The 19843-nt window shown below is 49.7% G+C and overlaps 9 protein-coding genes across 9 annotated transcripts; 5 read left to right on the top strand and 4 right to left on the bottom strand.

Annotated features, from left to right (window-relative positions):
- Window positions 1-378: 378 nt before the first annotated feature.
- Window positions 379-691, bottom strand: An15g00720 (hypothetical protein; the record flags this gene model as incomplete). Its single annotated transcript, XM_059744442.1, has 2 exons — window positions 379-435; window positions 479-691. The coding sequence occupies 2 exons, from the start codon at window positions 689-691 to the stop codon at window positions 379-381; spliced, it is 270 nt and encodes an 89-aa protein (XP_059602423.1).
- Window positions 692-2468: 1777 nt separating this feature from the next.
- An15g00710 (hypothetical protein) lies at window positions 2469-3851 on the top strand (the record flags this gene model as incomplete). Its single annotated transcript, XM_059744441.1, has 6 exons — window positions 2469-2506; window positions 2939-2965; window positions 3155-3174; window positions 3267-3371; window positions 3469-3529; window positions 3677-3851. 6 exons carry the CDS (start codon window positions 2469-2471, stop codon window positions 3849-3851), a joined length of 426 nt encoding a protein of 141 aa, XP_059602422.1.
- Window positions 3852-4099: 248 nt separating this feature from the next.
- Window positions 4100-4793, top strand: An15g00700 (uncharacterized protein; the record flags this gene model as incomplete). Its single annotated transcript, XM_001396572.3, has 4 exons — window positions 4100-4258; window positions 4333-4424; window positions 4509-4585; window positions 4660-4793. The coding sequence occupies 4 exons, from the start codon at window positions 4100-4102 to the stop codon at window positions 4791-4793; spliced, it is 462 nt and encodes a 153-aa protein (XP_001396609.3).
- A 578-nt stretch (window positions 4794-5371) lies between these two features.
- On the bottom strand, window positions 5372-6186 carry An15g00690 (uncharacterized protein; the record flags this gene model as incomplete). Its single annotated transcript, XM_001396571.3, has 4 exons — window positions 5372-5491; window positions 5609-5755; window positions 5970-6031; window positions 6144-6186. 4 exons carry the CDS (start codon window positions 6184-6186, stop codon window positions 5372-5374), a joined length of 372 nt encoding a protein of 123 aa, XP_001396608.1.
- A 457-nt stretch (window positions 6187-6643) lies between these two features.
- An15g00680 (uncharacterized protein) lies at window positions 6644-7362 on the top strand (the record flags this gene model as incomplete). The annotated part of the gene is made up of 3 exons (XM_001396570.1): window positions 6644-6931; window positions 6998-7147; window positions 7231-7362. 3 exons carry the CDS (start codon window positions 6644-6646, stop codon window positions 7360-7362), a joined length of 570 nt encoding a protein of 189 aa, XP_001396607.1.
- Window positions 7363-7539: 177 nt separating this feature from the next.
- Window positions 7540-9263, bottom strand: An15g00670 (uncharacterized protein; the record flags this gene model as incomplete). Its single annotated transcript, XM_001396569.1, has 6 exons — window positions 7540-7725; window positions 7775-7903; window positions 7952-8075; window positions 8135-8215; window positions 8270-8430; window positions 8481-9263. 6 exons carry the CDS (start codon window positions 9261-9263, stop codon window positions 7540-7542), a joined length of 1464 nt encoding a protein of 487 aa, XP_001396606.1.
- A 979-nt stretch (window positions 9264-10242) lies between these two features.
- An15g00660 (uncharacterized protein) lies at window positions 10243-15060 on the top strand (the record flags this gene model as incomplete). The annotated part of the gene is made up of 8 exons (XM_059744439.1): window positions 10243-11443; window positions 11639-11816; window positions 11995-13006; window positions 13085-13195; window positions 13249-13266; window positions 13331-13446; window positions 13495-14135; window positions 14219-15060. 8 exons carry the CDS (start codon window positions 10243-10245, stop codon window positions 15058-15060), a joined length of 4119 nt encoding a protein of 1372 aa, XP_059602421.1.
- A 968-nt stretch (window positions 15061-16028) lies between these two features.
- Window positions 16029-16397, bottom strand: An15g00650 (uncharacterized protein; the record flags this gene model as incomplete). The annotated part of the gene is made up of 1 exon (XM_059744438.1): window positions 16029-16397. The coding sequence occupies one exon, from the start codon at window positions 16395-16397 to the stop codon at window positions 16029-16031; it is 369 nt and encodes a 122-aa protein (XP_059602420.1).
- Window positions 16398-17342: 945 nt separating this feature from the next.
- On the top strand, window positions 17343-18151 carry An15g00640 (uncharacterized protein; the record flags this gene model as incomplete). Its single annotated transcript, XM_001396566.3, has 2 exons — window positions 17343-17531; window positions 17600-18151. The coding sequence occupies 2 exons, from the start codon at window positions 17343-17345 to the stop codon at window positions 18149-18151; spliced, it is 741 nt and encodes a 246-aa protein (XP_001396603.1).
- Between the last annotated feature and the right edge of the window lie 1692 nt (window positions 18152-19843).

Below are 19843 nucleotides of genomic sequence, written 5' to 3'. Positions count from 1 at the left end.
AGGTATGTATGTATGTAGGGTGTAGAAGAGGTGAGAAGGTGAAGATACCTACCTTGCTCACCCGCACACATCCGCCTCGAAGGTAAAATTCTAGACATGATCGTCCGGCACTGCTTACCTTGCGACATCCCAGGGGCCCGAGCGACCGAACTACTGTAAGGCAGAATTTTTCCCATGCCTCCTTCCATTCAACTTTCATGGTCAATTTCGCAGGCTCATTTCAAGCACATGAACCTGCGAACTATTGGGAACAATGAAGATCGACTTTCCACAACACAGCCCGCTGCCCGCCCCCTTCGATCACGGCCTGGGGCGGAAATGAGAATCCCTCTCTTTCAGACGATTAGCTCGCTTCCTGCGACAACACCATTGTCTCAATCAGATTTGCAGTGCAGGACGGACAGACTGGGCCGCGGAGTAATTCTGGACAATTAACTGACTAACTTAGTTTACTAGTAAGTTAGTCAGTTAACCTTACCTTGATAGCCGAGAGATGCCGTACCGGTGTAACAGTAGCAGCAACAGTAGCAGCAACTGTTGGGGATGGTTTTAATCCCAGCCCTCGTGCAACCAAAACCCAAGCCCCCGGCCTTTTTGCTCGAGTCAGACGGCAGCTTGACTCAAACAAGGCCTCAATGCAAAACATGGGACCTGTCAAACTTTTCCCTGCTGAGTCAAACTCAATTAACATGCTGTCTTCAAAACAGAACTACTAACTATTCAAGTCAATCAATCAATCAATCAATCACCAGTAGTAGAAACAGCCACACCCATTCTTCTCGGTAGTGATCTAGCCAAATCCGTATACACCGTCCTTCTTAATATCAGTTCCCAATACATTCACAAGATTTAAAACTAACGCGCGGAACCACTTCCCGACAGCCTGGTGGGTAGGAAAAAGAGGTCTGTTAGTCCTCATGAAGGTTTAGTAAAAGTCAAAGCACGCAGAGGGCTCCATCTTGCGTCTACTGTAGTTGTGGCATATTATCATTTCAATCCCTGCTACAGTCGCAGTGCTGATACTTTGCAGGTACTCTTCTACTCCGATCCAATGCGTGGCCTGCTTACACGGCTGGGTGGGATGTGGATCTGACAAATTTCATTGCAGCAGCCAAATGAAGGTATTTGTCGACTTTCGATAGTTAGTATCCATCTTCGACAGCCTGATCCAAGGTACCGATGATGGGAGGTGCTATTATGGATTACTTCCTGAATACTTACAGACCTTCCTATTTAAGGCTCGAAATCATCTGCGGATAAGCCCGTTTGTGAGAGCCAATCACCAGGGACGATCTCTTCTCCCCTCATTTCCCGCTCCACGAGGCAAGTCATTTTAATATTAAACGGGACCGCCTCATTAACCCGGGGATCACGACTAGTGAGATCCGGCTTAGTAGGGGACTAGGAGACTACGGAGTGGACTACTAGATATTAGATCGCCGGGGAACAGTATGAACTTGGACAATCGAATATCTATCCAACCATCGGGCTGGCAAGCAATGTCTATACTATCCAGATGAAAGTAAATGTTTGTGCAATGTGTGAGAAAAAAAAAAAATACAGTCTGCACCCTCGCATATCTTCTCTTATTTTTACTTTAACTCGTTAGCCTACTTTGTATAAGTTAACCTCGGCCTGGCGGGCCCACGTGTGCTCCTTGCAAATAAGATTAAGGAACGGCCTTGCCATCCAGTCTGATGAACCACTAGTTTATGGGTCCGGCCTTGCCGTCTCCAGTAATTATTGACCTGCTGAGTGGTACCATGGATTGTCACATCACAAGGGTCTACCTAACTTAACATGTCAAGCTGCTGAGATTTTTCCAGGAGGTCGGTGTAAATGTTCGAATCGATTGATCGTGTGTGGCTTGCTCGGCAAGCTGGGATCCCGAGTTCGTGGATATCCATCTATCCATCTATCATGTACACGGTGTGGATACGTATGTGTTTTATCCCACCGGAAGAGTACGAGATAGATTATCGGGTGTTGTCTCGAAACGAGAACCACCATTATCTTCCGTCAATACACACGGAGTTCCTTCTACTCTGCCCTGCATATGCCAAATAAGCGTTTATTGAACGCCCCCATGTGCAAGGAAGGGCTTGTTCGAGAGTTAACCGACCCGATAGGATACTCCATATTCAATATACACAGTACACACTCGCCTATAAATGTCTCAAACGATGGGGTAGAACAGTCCTACTATTGGCAAAGCAGCAAGTCACTCGGCAAATGAGAACAGGAATTCTCCTCATCAATGTCAGATCAATTCTTCCGTACGCGCCATCCATTTCGTCACCCCATCTATCACGACATCATCCACTACATACGACCGTCTCCGAGTCCGAATCCGAGCATACTAGTTACTACTTACTGCAAAGTAATCTACTCACATACACCCGAAGCTCCATATCTGCAGTAGCGAGCCTAGCTATCTACAACGCCAAGAAAATAGTTTAATATCAACTATGATTACTCTGCCGTATCTGACCGGCGCATCATCACAGTGTGTGTCATAAATACTGTCGGTGCTGGCTGATTGATTGAATGCCAGACGGCAATAATAATAACGCCCCGTGTTAAGCCTTCTTGAAGCCCGGGTCTAGTCTCAACGGCGTTGCCTCTGCACGGCCCTGTTGCTAATATTGGTTCTTCCATGTGGGAAAAAAGAGTGGGCGTGCACTTCAAGCCCCTCCCCCCAAAGGCAAGCGATATAGCATCTGGTCGATCGCAATAAGTTGTTGTCAATAATAGTAGCAAATAACTAGTAGGTAGTTATCAGTGTGTACTTAGAATGCAGCTTGGTCCCGGTCGCGTGGTATAGCAGTTACTATTGCCTACGGAGGATTAACCAGGATTAACTGATCGCTCCTATGTGCTAACGAAATGAGCTATTGATTGTAGAATATTAAGAACAATTACACCGTACCTTCAATAGTACTGCTACTTTAGTAGTTGAGTTTCTGTAGGTGACAGCGTTGCACTAAAATATCCCTGGTGCGGACATTAATTGCTCCCCATGGCATACATATTTATAGAACTGAGTGATTGCCTGTTGAACCCAGCTCACCGGAGCATTTTATTTCCTCCGTCTAGTCAACACAAGCAAAGTCATTTCTTAATAATATTCATCTAATATTACTACCAAATCTAGCGACATAAGACTCATCTCCAGTAAGGATTAGCCAGATAGTGGCCTTCTCGGTCGATTACCTGCAGTATCCATCCATCCATCCGGAGAAAACCACAGTAGCACCGTAATGTAGATACCATATGCAAGCAAAATCCAATTCTGCAAAGAAAAGGACACAAGCCCCCCCAAGCCCGACAGAGAGAAGGGGGAAATAAAATCAAGCCACAGTTGCACAAGGGTATGCATAGTGGTAGATCATACCGTGTGCCCGATGTTTGACAATCCAGATGCTATATTTAATGTAAATAGCTGAAGTAACCTGACTTGACTAGTAGCTACTACTTCGTATCCAGCGTCGCACACGGCCGAGAAGAGCGTTCGCTGTACGGCATATATGTACGTATCCTGCCGTTGGATATATTAGCCATGCAGAGTGCTTAAATGGGATATGTGCTGTGTGTCAGTTTTCCTACAGCTGAGCTTGCAGCTCTTGCAAGAGACAGGTCTTTATCCGTAGATAGTTAGCAACTCGCAATTATGTAGAATTAATAAGATCCAAACCAAAGGCAAACATACATCGCAGAGCAGCACAGCAAATAGTACAAGACTGAGCATACTACAGCCGAAAAAAGCAGGCGGTAAGGATATGCCCTCCTCCTCCGAAGGCGGTGAGATATCGATAAACCGTTTTTCGCTTTTTTCTCCTCATGAGCATTAAGCATCTGGTTGTTTGCGAAACTTGACGTATACGAACCATTTGATTTTCTATTCGCATCTAGCTGGGAATATACTATCCTTTGGAATCTGTTCCATCAAGATATCCCGCACCCGCGACTCGCGTGTCCCGCCACTAAGTACATCTCTCCTCCGCTCCCCCCTCCTAAGAATAACCACCACCACCACCACTCACCCCCTCAGTATACACCTCGAACGAACGACAATATACCAGACAATGCGCTAACCGTAATGCCCAGGAACCGATATCTAATCTCTGCATACAATCCGATCAAAATGCCTGCCTCCGTCCACTCCGAAGAACAAGACCAGTCCATGCTGGACGCCTCCGCGCCTCAAGAGCAAGAGCAGACCGATGTCCTAGAGCTGGACGAGAAGCGCATTGTTGTTGTACGTATACACTACATACACTGTGGGACATGATTCACTTCCGGGCGTATGCTAATACCTGCTGGATGGGATAGTTGCTCGGCTCGTCCGACACCGCAGCTTCGTTCCAATTCGAGGGAGAGGGTCACACTCTGGGCAATGCGCTGCGGTATGCGATTATGAAGAAGTGCGTACACATACTCTACTTTATTACAAACCCCTCTCTTCTCTGTTATGTTGGATCTTGCTAACGAGTTTTCCTCGGGTTCAGCCCCGAAGTCGAATTCTGCGGTTACACCATCCCCCATCCTTCCGAGACGAAGATGAACCTTCGTATTCAGACTTATGGTTTGTTCTTCCCGCCCTCCTACCTTCTTTTCCGTCAGAATAAAGATCACCTGTATTAACGAATGAACAAACAGAAACTACCACCGCCGTCGAAGCCCTCGAGAAAGGTCTCGACACTCTAATGGACCTCTGTGATGTCGTGACGGACAAGTTCACGACTGCCCGTGATGACTTTAATGCTGCGCAGGCGGATCGCATGGAGGCTTAGGCATATATATACATATTATAGACTTTTGGGTGGTTTTTGGCTTTTGATCTGTGTGTGTGTCATGTTTTTGCTGTTTGATGGGATATGATGGCGTTGTGTGTGTATAGAAAAGTTATACCTTTTCCTTCTTCTTCTTTTCTTTTTCTCTTGGGGTGGTTAGATGTAATGGGGTTTGTTGTGGGTGTATTGGTTGGTTGATTGGTTGGCTGGAGATGCAGTGGTACTTATTGATGGGGAGGGAGTGAGGGATACCATAGGTAGCATCTACTACTATATGCTCATAGATATCTGGGTTGGTCATGTGAATAGGGCTCTTTGTGATAGTCTAACCAAGAGGTAATAGGAAGAAACACCGTCCTCACGCCGAATCGCAAGTCATACGAATACAGTCTACATGCTTACTATGCAAGCACCCTTGAGTAATTCAACAACCGAAACATCATGTAGTCAGACAATATTTACATAACACTCACACACTCTATCAGCGTTCGCAGCCGTCAGAGAACTTTCAATGCTAAGGATACTGGGAAATATAAAAAGAGGTGATAAGAGATGATGGTGATAATAATTTCACAATTTCAATTGCGGCCTTCCAAGAAGCCCGAGATGAAGTTGGGAGGTAGCCGAGCACCGGGGTCCTCCTCTGGACGGAAGTACTTCATCACATGCGACAGCTGCTTCCAGTAGTTGAGGGTTTCCTATTGATGTTGGTCAGGACACATTATCTATACCATATGAGGCTCAATTGGTCGGGCTGGGCGGCATCAATGGCAGCAATTGAGTATCGCTACACTGCCCACTTTTCATAAACTCACCTGGAACTCAGCGTGGCTCTGGTACAACAGCACATCAACAACGTTCAGCTGGTTGACGTAGCGGTGCTTCTCGAATTCCTGGCGGATCTTCGTACGGATAGCGGAGACGGGGAGGTTCAGAGAGTACATAGTCTGAATCTCGGGGGACTATATCATCTCAATTGGATGGGACCATGTTAGTCTGAGCGTTTCTCGTAGAATGCTAATTATCGAAGTTGGGATTTGGTCCGTCGCAGGTTCTGTCTGGTAGACGCGAAAGGGTCGACGACCACGCCGGGAACGCCAGGCCCCAGCAAGCCATTGATGAACGGGCATTGGGTGATGATGCATAGGTAAATCATCGAGTATAAGGATCACTGACCGCTCTAAGCCATTCTCTGTAGGACTTGAGGACACGGTGCTTCGCATCACCCCAGTTGGCAGCTACACAGGGCGAGAAAGGTCAGCTCGGGATTCCGGCCATTGACGTCGCGGCAATTTCTAAAGGTCGGACTTGGTCGGGACAACCGAGTCCTGGGAGGAAGGGAAAACGTACAGGAGCGCGTGCGCTGGGCAAGGAAGGTCGGGTTGATGGTCATCTTGAATAGTGGCCCGGTGGTGAGGCTCGACAATGGCACACTTGAGATGAGAGGGGAGAGAAAGACCGCGGTGGGGGAGGAGAGCGAATGGGGAAAAGGAAGGGAAGTCGATGGTCCAACCTTAAGGTGACGATGCGAGGAGATCGAAGTGGTGGAGGTCCTGCGTCCCGGTCTGCGGCTCACCGCCTGCCTGTTTCAAAAAATTTCTCTTTCGGAGGCGTGATCTTGGAGGGTCCGGGGCTTCATCGTTCAATTCTTTTCTTCGCCTTGGATTCGGTTTATTTACGTTCTTCTGGGTATATCTGAGGTCCGTGGTTTTCGTGCTATTCGGGCGACTGTACTTTTGTGGCTGGTTTCTCCGCTCCCCCACCATCGCAGGCGACAATCCAGATTTTCGTCTCCCTCTTTCGATACCTTCCATATCGTCAATCCCGACACGCAGAGCTAAACCGAAGCAATGGCGCCGACTAAGGGCTCCGGCAGTGGCAAGGCCTCGAACAAGGGCGACGCAAAGAAGAGCAAGCCTCTCTCGTCCGCATCGAAAGTGAACAAGAAAACCGCCAAGCGCCCGCCGCCCAAGGAAGTCAAGTCGAAGGCGCGCACAGAGTCTAGCCTGCTGAAGAAGACGAAGAAGAGAGAATATACGGAGGAGGAGCTGGGACTGCCCAAGCTGAATGCGATCACCCCCGTCGGTGTGGTAAAGCCCAAGGGCAAGAAGAAGGGCAAGACTTTCGTTGACGATGCGGTACGTGTTCCATCTACTTTTTAGGCCGTTCTATGAATGTCGCATTGGCTAACGATGTTACAATAGGAGGGAATGATGACTATCCTCGCTATGGTAAATGCGGAGAAGGAAGGACAGATCGAATCCAAGATGATGAAGGCTCGCCAGTTGGAGGAGATCCGTGAGGCTAAGAGAAAGGAGGCAGAGGCTAGACAGGCGCAGAAGAAGTCTAAGCTGGTGCGTATATATGCTCATTATTTCCTATTTGTCCCGTTGAAGGACTATATTTTGAGGGTTGCTAACTGGTTTGGCCCGAACAGGAGGATGCAAAGCAGTCCATCCGCCAAAAACGCAAGCACAAGGGAGGCTCCAGCGAAACAAAGGCTGAGGCGCCAACCAAGGAGTCATCTTCGAAGTCAAAAGGAAAGAAGAAGAGCGTTGCATTTGCTTGAAGTTCTATGTACAAAAGTAATTCTGTCTATACCGGGTCTATGTAGTTAGATGGGTCTCTGGCGTTATACTGGTCTATGTTTTCCGAAACAACGGCGTGCATGACACATGATGAGCATCTCTCCAATTGAAGCACTGATCCTATCAATGGGAGCAGTTCAGTTATGCAATAGTGTTGACTATGGCCTGATTTGCAGGTCGAGCTTGCGTTGCGCAGGAATAAATTTCGGCTTCGGTGCCGTATCTGCGTCCTTTTCGGGACCCGTATGGTGGGCAAGATGACCGGGGATCTTCTCCGGATCCTCAACCTTGAATGGTACGCTAAGATCGACCTCCTTCGCCATGAGGTTTAGGAAATTCGCGACCTGAAACAGTTAGATGTAGATAGACAAGTGGTAGGTGGCTTTCACATACCGGCTTCACAAACCATCTACCACCTCCAAGCTCAAACCAGCCAAGATGCCCACCCCAAGAGGTAGTCATCATCACGCCGTACGGGGTTTGTGTCATCTCCTGGAATGGCAGTGCAGCGGCACAGGCAATCTGCTGCCGGTTAGTGTATATAATTCGACTGCTAAAACCTGCACTTACCGGATCGTCTTCGGCTTGTATAACGAAGAATGGAATTCGAATACCAAGCATAGCATCGGTGGAGGAAGCATCGCGATAGTATGCTCCTTCAGTGGGATAGCCCCACGAGGCACATTGTAAAGCCCTATTTGTGGCTAATGTTAAAAATGTGCAGTTGTAGAAAAGCTGGCAGTCATGTCTTACCGGTCGAATTCATGCAAGTAAGTGATGTTCCTCACCTCATCAACGTCGATTCGCGGGTTCTTGGAGACCTGTTCCACATGTCTGATGGTCTCGAGTCAGATGTGGCAATGCCAATGTCAGGAATATTTCACTTACCGTTCGAACAGGTCCTTCATGCTCGTGCCCATTACTTTACTGTAGACTTCGCGACCGATCAAGGTGTTTTGCAGGTTTAGAGAGCCAATTTCAAGGTTCCAAGGGCTAGCACAGAGCACTGCAGCTTTCAACTCGCAGGCATCGCCCTCCTCGCCCAAGTACTACGATCACGTCAGTCAATCTTGGTTGCTTGTGCCTAACATAGACTTACATTAGCCAGAATGTTCGCGCCGAGGGAGAAACCAATTCCAAACAAGGGACGATTCGGAAAAGTCTTCCGTAGCCATTTGACAGCCTGACGAATGTCCCAGGTAGCACGAGCATTGTAAAGCACACCGGTGGTAATCTTGGTTTGCGAGCAGCCTCTGGAGTTGACGACACAAGCTTCCCATGTCTGATCCTTGATAAGAGGCGCAATCACATGGCGCAGATAAAGTTCATGTGATCCACCGCTTAGGCCATGGAGAACCACGAGCATCGGTTTGTTATCGTCCGAGGGAAGCGCAGCAAATTCATCCTCTGAGAAGAATGACGTCCGCTCCGGTAGCCCCGATGGCTGAGTATATTTTCTCTCGCTATCAGTCGCATGAGCGTCGCTAGGCGGCTCATATGGATCTACCACAAAGTCCATCGCAAAGTGCCCAGACAACATCGGATTCTCAGCCTCGAACATCCAGCGCTTGTAGTGCACCGGGACATTATCAAATTTCACGCTTGTCCAGGCAGTCTGTAGATGGCCGTTGAAAAGGAAGGGGTTCAGCTGGCACGTCTTCGGAGTGGCAGTGCGACAGAGGTCTGCCAGAGTCACTTGCGTCTGGGATCTTGACTTCTCAGCCTTTGTGGTCAGTAGAAGATTATTATCTTTCGCATGATAGTATGCGATCCGGCCATTAGGGCGGATCCATGAGAGCAGGCCCATTCCCAGCAGGCCCGCCACAAGAAGCGGTATGGAGAATGTGCTTAGGAGGCTGATGGGGGTGTCAACAAATGACATGGAGGATCGGATCTGGTTGTAATGCAACGCCAAAAGAAGAGTCTATAGAACAAGCACTAGCACGCTATAATCACCTGCAGCTCTAAAAAGGGGAAACGGGGAACCACTGCGACTCCGAACAGTGAAAGAATTGGGATGGAAAAAGACCCATCCATCTTAATTGCCTCGGCTTCATTGCCTCATCCAGTAAGGCTCATCTGATGTGCTTATCAGACAGGGCCTTATCGTTATCGCGCCGATCAGTCAGCAGTACCAGATGACTCAGCTATGGATCATGAGGCCCCTCCAAAAGACACCCTCCAGATCGACGTCACTTGATGTTGCATCTTTCATCCCATCTTGTCTTGCGGTCCCAGAAAATGGTGTCGCAACATACTGCTGCATTTTTAGAAGCATGAACATTCTTCCAAGGGTGGGTTGCGGGTCGCTGCAAGATCGATGCGGTAAACACAGGCCCGGATGCGGAAGCTCAGTGTAGGCCTTAATCCGATAGCATCATAGACTTCCTTAGCCGTTCCCCAGTCGGGCGAAACCCTTTCTATGAACTGATACGATAGCAGTCTAGATCCGTAGACTGTTTGGATGCAGTCGCCAATAAGGAGCTTGATCAAACAATCGCCCTTCTGCTCTTTGGTCCAACGGAAGACCCATCTTGTTGTATGTAATCCTGACGGTCTCTACTACGCTGTGACCCCGGCGCGTGCTCCGTTTGCGTGCGAATTTACAACCTTTGCGAAGGTTACTTTTTGAAGGTCAAAAGGCCCTCTGTCCCGTCTTCCTCTTGACAACTCGTTTGTCATGTGGCTTGCTTTCAGTTATATTTCCCAGGACACCATGATGCCCCAAATCCAGCAGAAAACGGGCTGGTACTCTTTCTTCTTCTGAGTCCTTGTTACATTTTGACTATAGATCACAGCACATATACCTCGATTTCCCTGTTACTTACATACAGACGATACAGTCTGCCACAATCGACGAAATGAGGTCAGATCTGCCGGTTGATATGGGATCTAGTTTCCGCCGTGCTGGGGAACGATTGAGGTCCATCGCAAAGATGAATCGCTGGGCGAAAACCCAGTATGAAGGGAAAGTCGGCGATACAGACACTATCACCAACTGCTATCTCCTCGCGCTACCGACCGAGCTGCTCCTAGAAATTATTTCTCACCTGTCGGTGCTGCCCGAAGCATGTCTGGCGCTGACCTGTAAACGCCTCTACTCGATATGCGGTGCTACCCTGGGTGCCAAACCCCTCCATTTCAGTCGAGACTTCGCACCACTTTTCCACCACTATCGCAATGGACACAATTTCGTCACCCCACGCTGGCAATTCATAAACTTGCTGGAAGATAACAGGTGGCGGGCATGTTCTCGATGCTTGAAGCTCCATCCGAGGAGCTTCTTTCCCGCACGAGAGCTGAAACGAAAGTCCGAGGATAGGTCATGCAACCTAGGGAGTTCGGCAGGCATAGTAGACCTATGTCCTTGCAAGAAACTGACTTTCCAGGATAAGATGGAACTTGTTGAACTTTTGAGAGTACGAAGGAAAACCATAACGGACCTGGCGGTCCAATTTGGATCCGGGATGAAACAGCAGCGTTTCTGCTGGCATAGTTGCACTGAGGACTACGGATCAACACAGCTGGATATTGAGATCTATCCTGAGCTGGACGACGAAGACCAGTTGAAGATTAAGACAGAGTACCGCTTGCGCACGGGTTCCGGCCAGCTCGGCAAGGAAGAGCACATGACGCCGCGCTTTGGTTGTGCTCACCGGTCGGTTGACTTATGGCTTTCGAGTGTATGCCAGACCACTCTCTGTCGCCTTTATGACAACCACTGCGCATCCTGCAAGCGAATATCCGTATGTAATACGTGCAATGCCTCACTGAGGTGTCCTCGCAAACAACCATGTCGAGTCGACGAGGAAACGGGACAAGCAACATACCACTTTTATACTGAAAGGTGCCTTGGTGGACCGGGGCCTGTCCCAGATCAGACATGGGCCGCGCAACGAATCCATCCTGCGGAGAATTTAATCGATGTCGCAAATTGCAGTGAGCTATGCCCGTGGACGATCCGAGAACATCCACCTCTGGAAGAAGCACCGTCTTTGGATATGAATATCCTCAACCCCGCTATACAGGATCAGTCGATGAATCAGCTGTATACCTCGATCAGTATGATTTAGGGTTGATTGGTGTGGTCACGAATCTCATGTGTGTGATGTATTCTAGACGGATCTGGTTTCGGCGTTATGCAAGGACTTTCGAGTTGAATAGTTTGGCTTGGAAGGGTGTATTATCATTGTTTCCATCGTGATGTCGGCTTGTTTGCTAGATGGAAGATGTTCGGGATATAGTATAATTAGCTAGAGAGAGGGTTTTACGGCAAGACCCGGTCCAATGCACATGATATAATGCTCCGTATGCAGCTTCGAAAGAATCCATATTCTAGACTTCTAGATGATGCGGGTTGTTCCGTCGAAGAACAGGGAGCTTCTCCCTACATTCCCTTATTGTCATGCAGCAAGGATAGCAATCAATCAGCCAAGTTAGTCCATGGTTCGTAGAACTCACCTGATCGCGCCTCACCTGACCGCCCGGGGGTTTCTCCGACCCGACGCGGAAACGGAAAAGGCGGCGCGATCCAGAAGAACAGGAAAGAGAGAGTCATTCCCAAAAAATAGAAGCATCCTCGTCGTCTCGCTATATATACTTCCCGGGAATAGCAGAGTGCAGTGGATTGATGAGCATTGTCTGCGTCCTGGGGCGATGAGCTACCCACCACCCCATAACGGCCCATATCCTTCGCAGTACATGCAGCAACCCCCCAATCTGCCGCATCACCAGCAGACCATCCACCCGCAGCAGCTACTGTACAACAGCAATGTCAATACGAGCGCTTCGCCATATCAATATGGGAAGCCGGTGGTCTATCCCCAGGTCATGATCCCGGCGTATCCTGCTTACGCGCAGACGTATAACCCGCAGCCGCCGCAACAACAGCAACCTCCACCACCACCACCTCAACAGCCTCCACCCCAGCAGCAGCCGCAACAGCAATATGTGAATCCGTCGGATCTATTCAACCCACCACCGCTTGCTTCTACCTCGCCTCCTCAGTTCACCAATAGTCCGTCCCAATATGCTGCACAACCAGCGGTGTCTGTTGCAGGCAACAGCCGCTCCCCAGTCCTCCCTACTTCTACCCCCGCCCGATCCACGTACTATTCCGCCCCGAGTCCAAATCAAGCGAATCAAACTCCCAACAATTACCCTCAACCTACATCTACTACGCCTTCAGTCCAAGTGCCACCTCCCGCTGCTGCGGCTGTGGCTGCGACTGCGTCTCCTGCCCCTGCTCCTGCTGCCAAACCAGTTGCTGCCAACCCTGTCCCCGTTAAGCCAGCCGCCGCCAAACCTGTCGCTCAGACTCCTCCAGCACCGTCCCCTAAGCCTGTCCAGGTGTTAATCCCAGCTCCTACCCCAGAAGTGCAGCAGAAAGTTCAGCGCCCACCCATCAAGAAGCAAGCGCAGCGACAAACTGGCCAAAAACCGACCCAAAAATCAGCAGGCACGCCGATCGACTATCAAGTATTGCTGTTGGCCATGGCTGATGAGTATCTGAATGCTGCTCACAGTCATGGCACGTTGGTAGCCTTGTTAAGGCGGGAGATGGAGATGGACGAATATTACAAATTAGTTGCTACAGGTCTTGGTTGCTTGGAAGCCGTTCTCAAGGTACGCGGGGACTTTTGATTAACCCTTGACTTCTGTAACCATACTTATGTTGTGGTGATGCTTATTAATGTGGCGCAGAACTGGCGACTTCAGCCCCGTGTTGAAGCTCTAGTCCGATTACGTTATGCCCGTATATTGTTTGAGGAAACAGACAACGACCTTGAAGCGGAGACAGCATTGAGCAAGGGTGTAAGTTAACTCCTGCCCTGCATCTTCTCGCTGTTGCTAACCTCCCTTTATAGATTGACCTTTGCGAAAGGGTGAGCCTATATCATCTTCTCCATTCGCGGAGCCATTGCGATTATGAGGTACTGATTAATGTAGAATCGGATGCTTGATTTGAAATATAGCATGCAACATCTGTTGGCGCGAATGCTGTATAAGACGAATCCAAAGGCCTCACTGAAAGCTGTTGATGGGATGATACAAGATGTCGAAGCGTATGTACCGGTATCGCCAATTCTCTCGTCATCTGCTGAACCTGTTAGGTATCGCCACTCCGCCTGGGAATACGCTTTTCGTTTTCTTCGGGTGTCCCTTTCACTTTCCTCATCGGCCCATCAAGATTCTGTGTCGGCACTACAGCACCTTCACAAGATTGCCACCATGGCTAGCCGCAATGGTGATAGGGCTGTCTCAGCCATGTCTGCGATAATCGAAGCTCTCGCGCACCTCCAGCAAGGATCCGGGTTTGACTCCGTCGAGCAAGCCCAGCGTGCGGTAGCCGTAGCGCGGAGTCACCAACTCAATGATGAACTCCGGCATATCCCACAGCTAACGACTTTAGTCCAAATTGTCGATATTTGCTGCAGTCTACTCGAATACGACATCAATCAATCATCGCAAAAGCTGAAGGTGCTGCAAGATTTGATGGACGAACGCTTGAATGACTCGAATTGGCGCAGCGATGGATCATTCTCAATCCCATTGAATGGCAAGTCGGCCGGTCCGTCTTCCATCGACACCGGGGACATCCTCCAGGTCCAGAGCGGCACGCTGCTGTTAAGCTTCAATTGGCTACCCCAGCACGACCTTTATGCGCTCTGCTACTTCCTTAGTTCGATCACACTGAGCTGCAAAAACTCATATGATGGACGCAAGGCAGAGAAGTTCTTGCAGGAGGGCACTCGTATGTTGAAGGGTTAGTACACCTGGATTCGGCGAAGATCATCTCGAATCCTTCCAAATGTGTTACTGACGGTGTTGTCATAGGAAGTTTCAAGGCGCCACAAGAGATCACAGAATCGGTGGTCAGTGCGAATAGACGCGTTCAGTGGCGCAGGCTTCTCTATTGCAACCTGCTCGTCCAGCAGGTTTTTCTTGCATGCGGTCGCACAGATTGGGAGCTTGCCAACAAGACATTGAAGGAACTTCGAGAAGAAGGCCAGGAACTTGGCGACCAGCTCCCAGATACCGTCGAGTGCCTAATGGAGTATGCCACCGGTGCTATTGCACAAGCAACAGGCGACCTCACCGCAGCTCTGAACGCCTTCCAATCTCCTCTTCTCTCATTATCCACTAACTTCAGCAAGACGGCGCGCAATGAGCCACGCCGCGACATCGCCATTCTCGCTGCTTTAAACACCGTCCTCATCCTCCGTGATCCCACCCACCCTTCTCACTCCCACCTACCCACCATATTATCTACCGTGGAATCCTTTTGCACCGGCAGTCCCAACAAGTATATCCAAGCAGCATACTACCTGGTCTGCGCAACCGTTCAGACCGAGTCCACGATTCAAACCAAGCAATACCTGCAACAAGCCCTCCAATCCGCCACAGCAATCAGCAACAGCCAAATCACCTGCATGACCCTAACCTTCATGAGCTGGAAATACTTCCGTGGCGTCGTCGGCGAACAAGCCGAGAAAAGTGCCCGAGCGGGCCGCGCCATGGCTAAGAAAGCCAACGACCGGCTCTGGGTCAGCGTGACCGACGAAATGCTAGCCGAAACGCTAGAACGTCAAGGAAAGAATGAGGAGGCCAAAGGTGTACGGGAAGAAGGTCATCGCGTGATGATGGGATTGCCGTCTGCTTTGAAGAGACCTGTATAGATACGGGCTCTTGTTCTCTTTCTTCTTCCTTTCTACCACTTACTGCTGGTAGTGGCGGTTTCCTGCTTTGCTATTTAGCCCTTTTTTTGTAATTCCTACCTACCTACCTCTTCTACATTCCCAGCCTCCTTTTCTTCTCTTTCCCCTTTTCCCTTTCCTTTTCATGCTTTCTATATCTATGTAGTGGTGTTTACGGCTGAAGTTCAGTTCATGATACCATGTTGGGCTGTTCTATCCATGTGTCTATCTGCTCTATCTGTCTGGGCTGTGAGGTTATTGCTATTTATGAGGGGAGTACGGCGTCATGGTGACATTGATAAAAGGGAGTGCGCGTGTGAGTTGTTCTATTTATGGGAATAAATAGTGATACAATAAGATCCCGGTTTCAGGTGACTTTGATTCTTTTGATTCTTGATCAATAACATCAGACATCCAAGTGCATCCATGAAGGACTTGGCATACACAGGATGATCGATCCGATTCGACCATATATGAAATGGAATAGATAGTACACCTCTCATGTTCGATTCAACGGACATAAGTAGGTTGTATTGTACACGCACACGTGACCCAGCCGGTAGTCAACGGCATAGAGTCAACAATCAATCAAACAAGAGGTAGGTAGGTAGATAAAATGAGATCAAAATCGGTGAGAAGTTTGTAACAGCATCAAAAACAAAGAAAGACCCCGCGGTTCGCCTCAAGACCCCGTAACCTTCCCATACGCCTGCAACCCTATACAACACCAATTGGCAGCAAAAAGTGATGATGAACGCCCACTGCTTGATTATAAAAAATTCGAAAAGGAGAGAAGTAAGATAGAGTGATGAGATCAGAGAGGTGGTAGGGTAGAGTAGGTAGATTGTGAAAGTAGAGAAACTCGCTTTTGTTTTGGGCGTTTTGTCTCGATTTCTTTCTTTTCTTGACTTCTTCTCCTTTCGATCAATTGCAAGGGTAACGGAAGACTTTTAGCCCAAACCACCCCAGACACCACGAATGCGTCGAGCAAGTTGGATATCTTTCTGCATGATGGTCACGCGCTTGGCGTGAATAGCACAGAGGTTGGTGTCCTCGAAGAGATGTACAAGGAAAGCTTCGGCTGCTTCTTGGAGCGCTTGGATCGCATGCGACTGCCACCGCAGCTCGGCGCCAACTTCTGAAGGGAGGAGGTCAAGAGCGACCTCGCGGACCAGCCGAGCAAAAGGAAGCTTTTGGATAAGCAGATCATAAGAGCGCTGGTACTTGCGGATCTCTTTGAGAGCCACGGTTCCAGGCTTGTAGCGGCGTACACGTCCTTGTGGTGTGGGATCACCAGCTGCGAGGATGTCAATTTTCATTCTTCAGGAGAGAGAGAGAGCGCAGAGAGGATTTTGGATTGAAGGTGGGGGTACGCACGCTGAACGTCGGACTCTCTGGGTGCCTTTCCAGCAGGCCTTTTCCCTCCCCTAGCCGGTCCAGTGGATTTGCGCACTTTTTTAGCTGCCGGCGACGTCGTTGCAGCTGCTTTCGACGAGCTTGCGGCAGCACGGTCGCCAGCTGTTGATTGTCGCGGCGCCGCCACAATGCTCTTGCGACCGCGACCGCCTGTCTTGGGAGGCATATTGACTTGTTTAGCGCTTGGGCGAGCAATTGGCCGGTTGGGGTGTTCAAGGCGAGAGGGGCGAAAGAGGGGTAGCTTTGTAGAGCTCCTTCGCGCCGGGCGAGTCAATGACGCTTTAAGGTTAAATGGTGTTGAGGTGGTGCGCCAACTCGTCGTCCTCCGGCGGCCTGAGGCTTTGAATGAATTGAGCTCTGGGCGCGATCGACTGGCACAGTCGAGAAATAAGCTGCAAGGCGAAAACCGCGGAGGAGCGTTTGTCAGGGATGAGATTGCATGCGAGAGAGGGACCCATCCGGGAGGCCGAACGGACTATGAAGTGATGGAATCCCCAGCCATCCGAATTCTTGTCCGGACGCGTGCGAGGCGCGTCTTTGCGGCGTCGAAGCGCGCGGGAGCGACACGTGACATATGGGCCGGGGAGTGACAGGTGACACCTGAGGCCAAAAGGCCAGCTGGAGCTCGGCGATTACGGCGGAACTAAACTGGCAGTTATTTAGTGGTGATTCGGCATCATCCCCTTATCGATCATACTCGCCCGTCTTCTCTCGAGTCCTTAAACGCCAAAAGACGACTGTCTGCATCCTCTCTATTTCGCTTACCGCTTCGTCGCATCGTACCCGCCACCCGAGCAACCTCCCCCCTAAGTTAATCCCAACGTTCGCAACTCTACTACCCATCAATTATGGCCGCCATCTGGGGTAACGGCGGGCAGGCTGGCCAGTTCCCGCTGGAGCAATGGTTCTATGAAATGCCCCCTGTAACTCGATGGTGGACAGCAGCCACAGTTGCCACTTCAGTCTTGGTCCAATGTCACGTCCTCACCCCATTCCAGCTGTTTTATAGCTTCCGCGCAGTCTATGTTAAGTCTCAGGTACGTCGCAGCTAGTACTTCCGTCCACTGTATAGGGTAGACGAATCACGCGGCTAACCATCGCATAGTATTGGCGTCTGTTCACAACCTTCCTATACTTCGGACCACTCAATCTCGACTTACTATTTCATGTGTTCTTCTTGCAGCGATACTCGCGCCTCTTGGAGGAATCATCGGGGCGATCGCCGGCCCACTTCTCGTGGCTTCTGTTCTACGCCATGGCCTCTCTCCTCGTCCTCTCGCCATTTCTCTCCCTTCCATTCCTGGGCACGGCTCTCTCTTCCAGTCTGGTCTACATCTGGAGTCGTCGCAACCCGGAAACTCGCCTCAGCTTCCTAGGAATGCTGGTCTTCACCGCCCCCTATCTCCCCTGGGTTCTGATGGCATTCAGCCTGGTCGTCCATGGCATCGTGCCCAAGGATGAAATCTGCGGCGTTGTCGTCGGCCACGTCTGGTACTTCTTCAACGATGTTTACCCTTCGCTTCACGGTGGTCACCGTCCTTTCGATCCTCCTATGTGGTGGGTGCGTCTGTTTGAGTCAGGGCCCGGGGAACGAGGCACCGACGCTGCCAACGTCAACGGGGAATTCGCCGCTGCTGCTGCACCCGAAGTTCGGTGAGCTATTTGTGCACCCCACTGGGGCATTTACTGCATGGCGATGCAAAGAATCGTCCGCGTAATCGCTCTGGAAACGTCAGCATATATGTGTGTACTGCCAACTACTCGCGCCGACACGCGCGAAGCATGAGAAGTTAATACTGTCAGGATATAAGCAAGGATCACGGCGGCAGACTTGATGGGATTTCTTATCGTGTGGCTTGTCTTGTCCAGGGAGAGTCATTTGATCTGCCCCCACGCCGCCGTGGCTGATTGCGCTCTGGCCTCCTATTAGAAATGCCGCAAGGACAAGACCGTCAGAGTCCCCGAGTATCAATATGCGAGAGGCAGAGCAATCAACTTATTTCGCCAACCAGTGGAAGGAGTTGGGATCACTTGTGGGGAAGATGTGCAAGAAAGGAAGAGAGGAGTATCATCAAGGCAATAGCGGGCGCTCTGTCTGCGGGGGTTAGTAACAGGTGTGTCTGTAAGAGAGACAGACTATCATGGCGATCAATCAGCTAGTAGTTCAATGAAAATACCCAAGTCATGTTTTTAGCTGATAATTTACATTTTGCGAGAGGGGAGGAGGGGGGCCGTGAACGCATGGACGCATGAGGCTGCTCTCCCATATGCAGTAGGAATATCGTAGCATCCCAATTACCTGAACGGGCGGCCCACGTGTCGATCCAGGGTGCAAGCTCGAAGTTTGGGGTAAATTCTCCGCAATGTCTATCCCAATGTCGCTTTCTACTTTCTTCTTTCCCACTTTTAATCAATGCCATACAGACTTGTATCCAGGATTTGCCCCTAGTTCAGTATCGTATGGTTTGATCCAATCGATCGATCTGGACTTCCTCTCTTTCCCCGCGTTACATAGCACCACCGGTATAGTTACCATGTAGAACAACCATGACAATACTTCTCTGCCTGAGCGTTGATCAACCAGTCAGAGACAGACGCTTTGGCCGATCAAAGACAAGATAGTCTTAATTCTCTCACCATGAAGACTAGCTATCTACACATTGGTATCTTCTTGTGCGGGATTAAAGCATGCTCTGACCTCATCCGACTTACAGATCATCGGGTGAGAGTGGGGGGTGATTGACATGAACAAATCAACACGGGGACAGGGGTCCATGATGGTGCATATTCCCCTACACAGAACACTTGGTTTATATACTTGTTTTTATTGGATGAGAAGGCCGAAACGGTTAGCAAGATAGACAGATGGATAGGTAGTAGGTCATTTTTACTAAATTTGGATGCGTTAGACGTTAGTAGACGAGGGCTGAGTGAGAGATTAGGCCCCTCGTCTGCGGGTAATCAGATTAGTGAGATGGAATGGATGATTTTTTCTTGGTGTGTCTATGATCTCTTGTTCTTGCTTTGTGATAGGGATGAGATTATCATGGACGAATCAGTCAATATTCTACCTTGTCTAAGAAAGACAGGAGGCAGAATAGCAAATCGAGATACGAGTACGTGGGAGGCACGGACCCAAGGCACCAATCAGGGGGGATAAACGGGGGAACCACCGGGGCTCGTTTCTGGTCGGTTGAAACACACCACAAGGGATAGATAAAATTTAGGCGTGTCTGACACTCCCAATTGAACTACAAATCAGAAGAAATCTGGCACAAAAGAACATGCGACTCGACAACCGCGGGTCGTTGCCATGCATTCCAATCCTAGTATTTTTCTCCTCGTCCTG

Source organism: Aspergillus niger (genome assembly GCF_000002855.4).
Source record: "Aspergillus niger supercontig An15".
Taxonomy (NCBI): Eukaryota; Fungi; Ascomycota; class Eurotiomycetes; order Eurotiales; family Aspergillaceae; genus Aspergillus; species Aspergillus niger.
The sequence above is the reverse complement of the archived record's forward strand: the minus strand, read 5'-3'. Positions and strand labels throughout refer to the sequence as shown.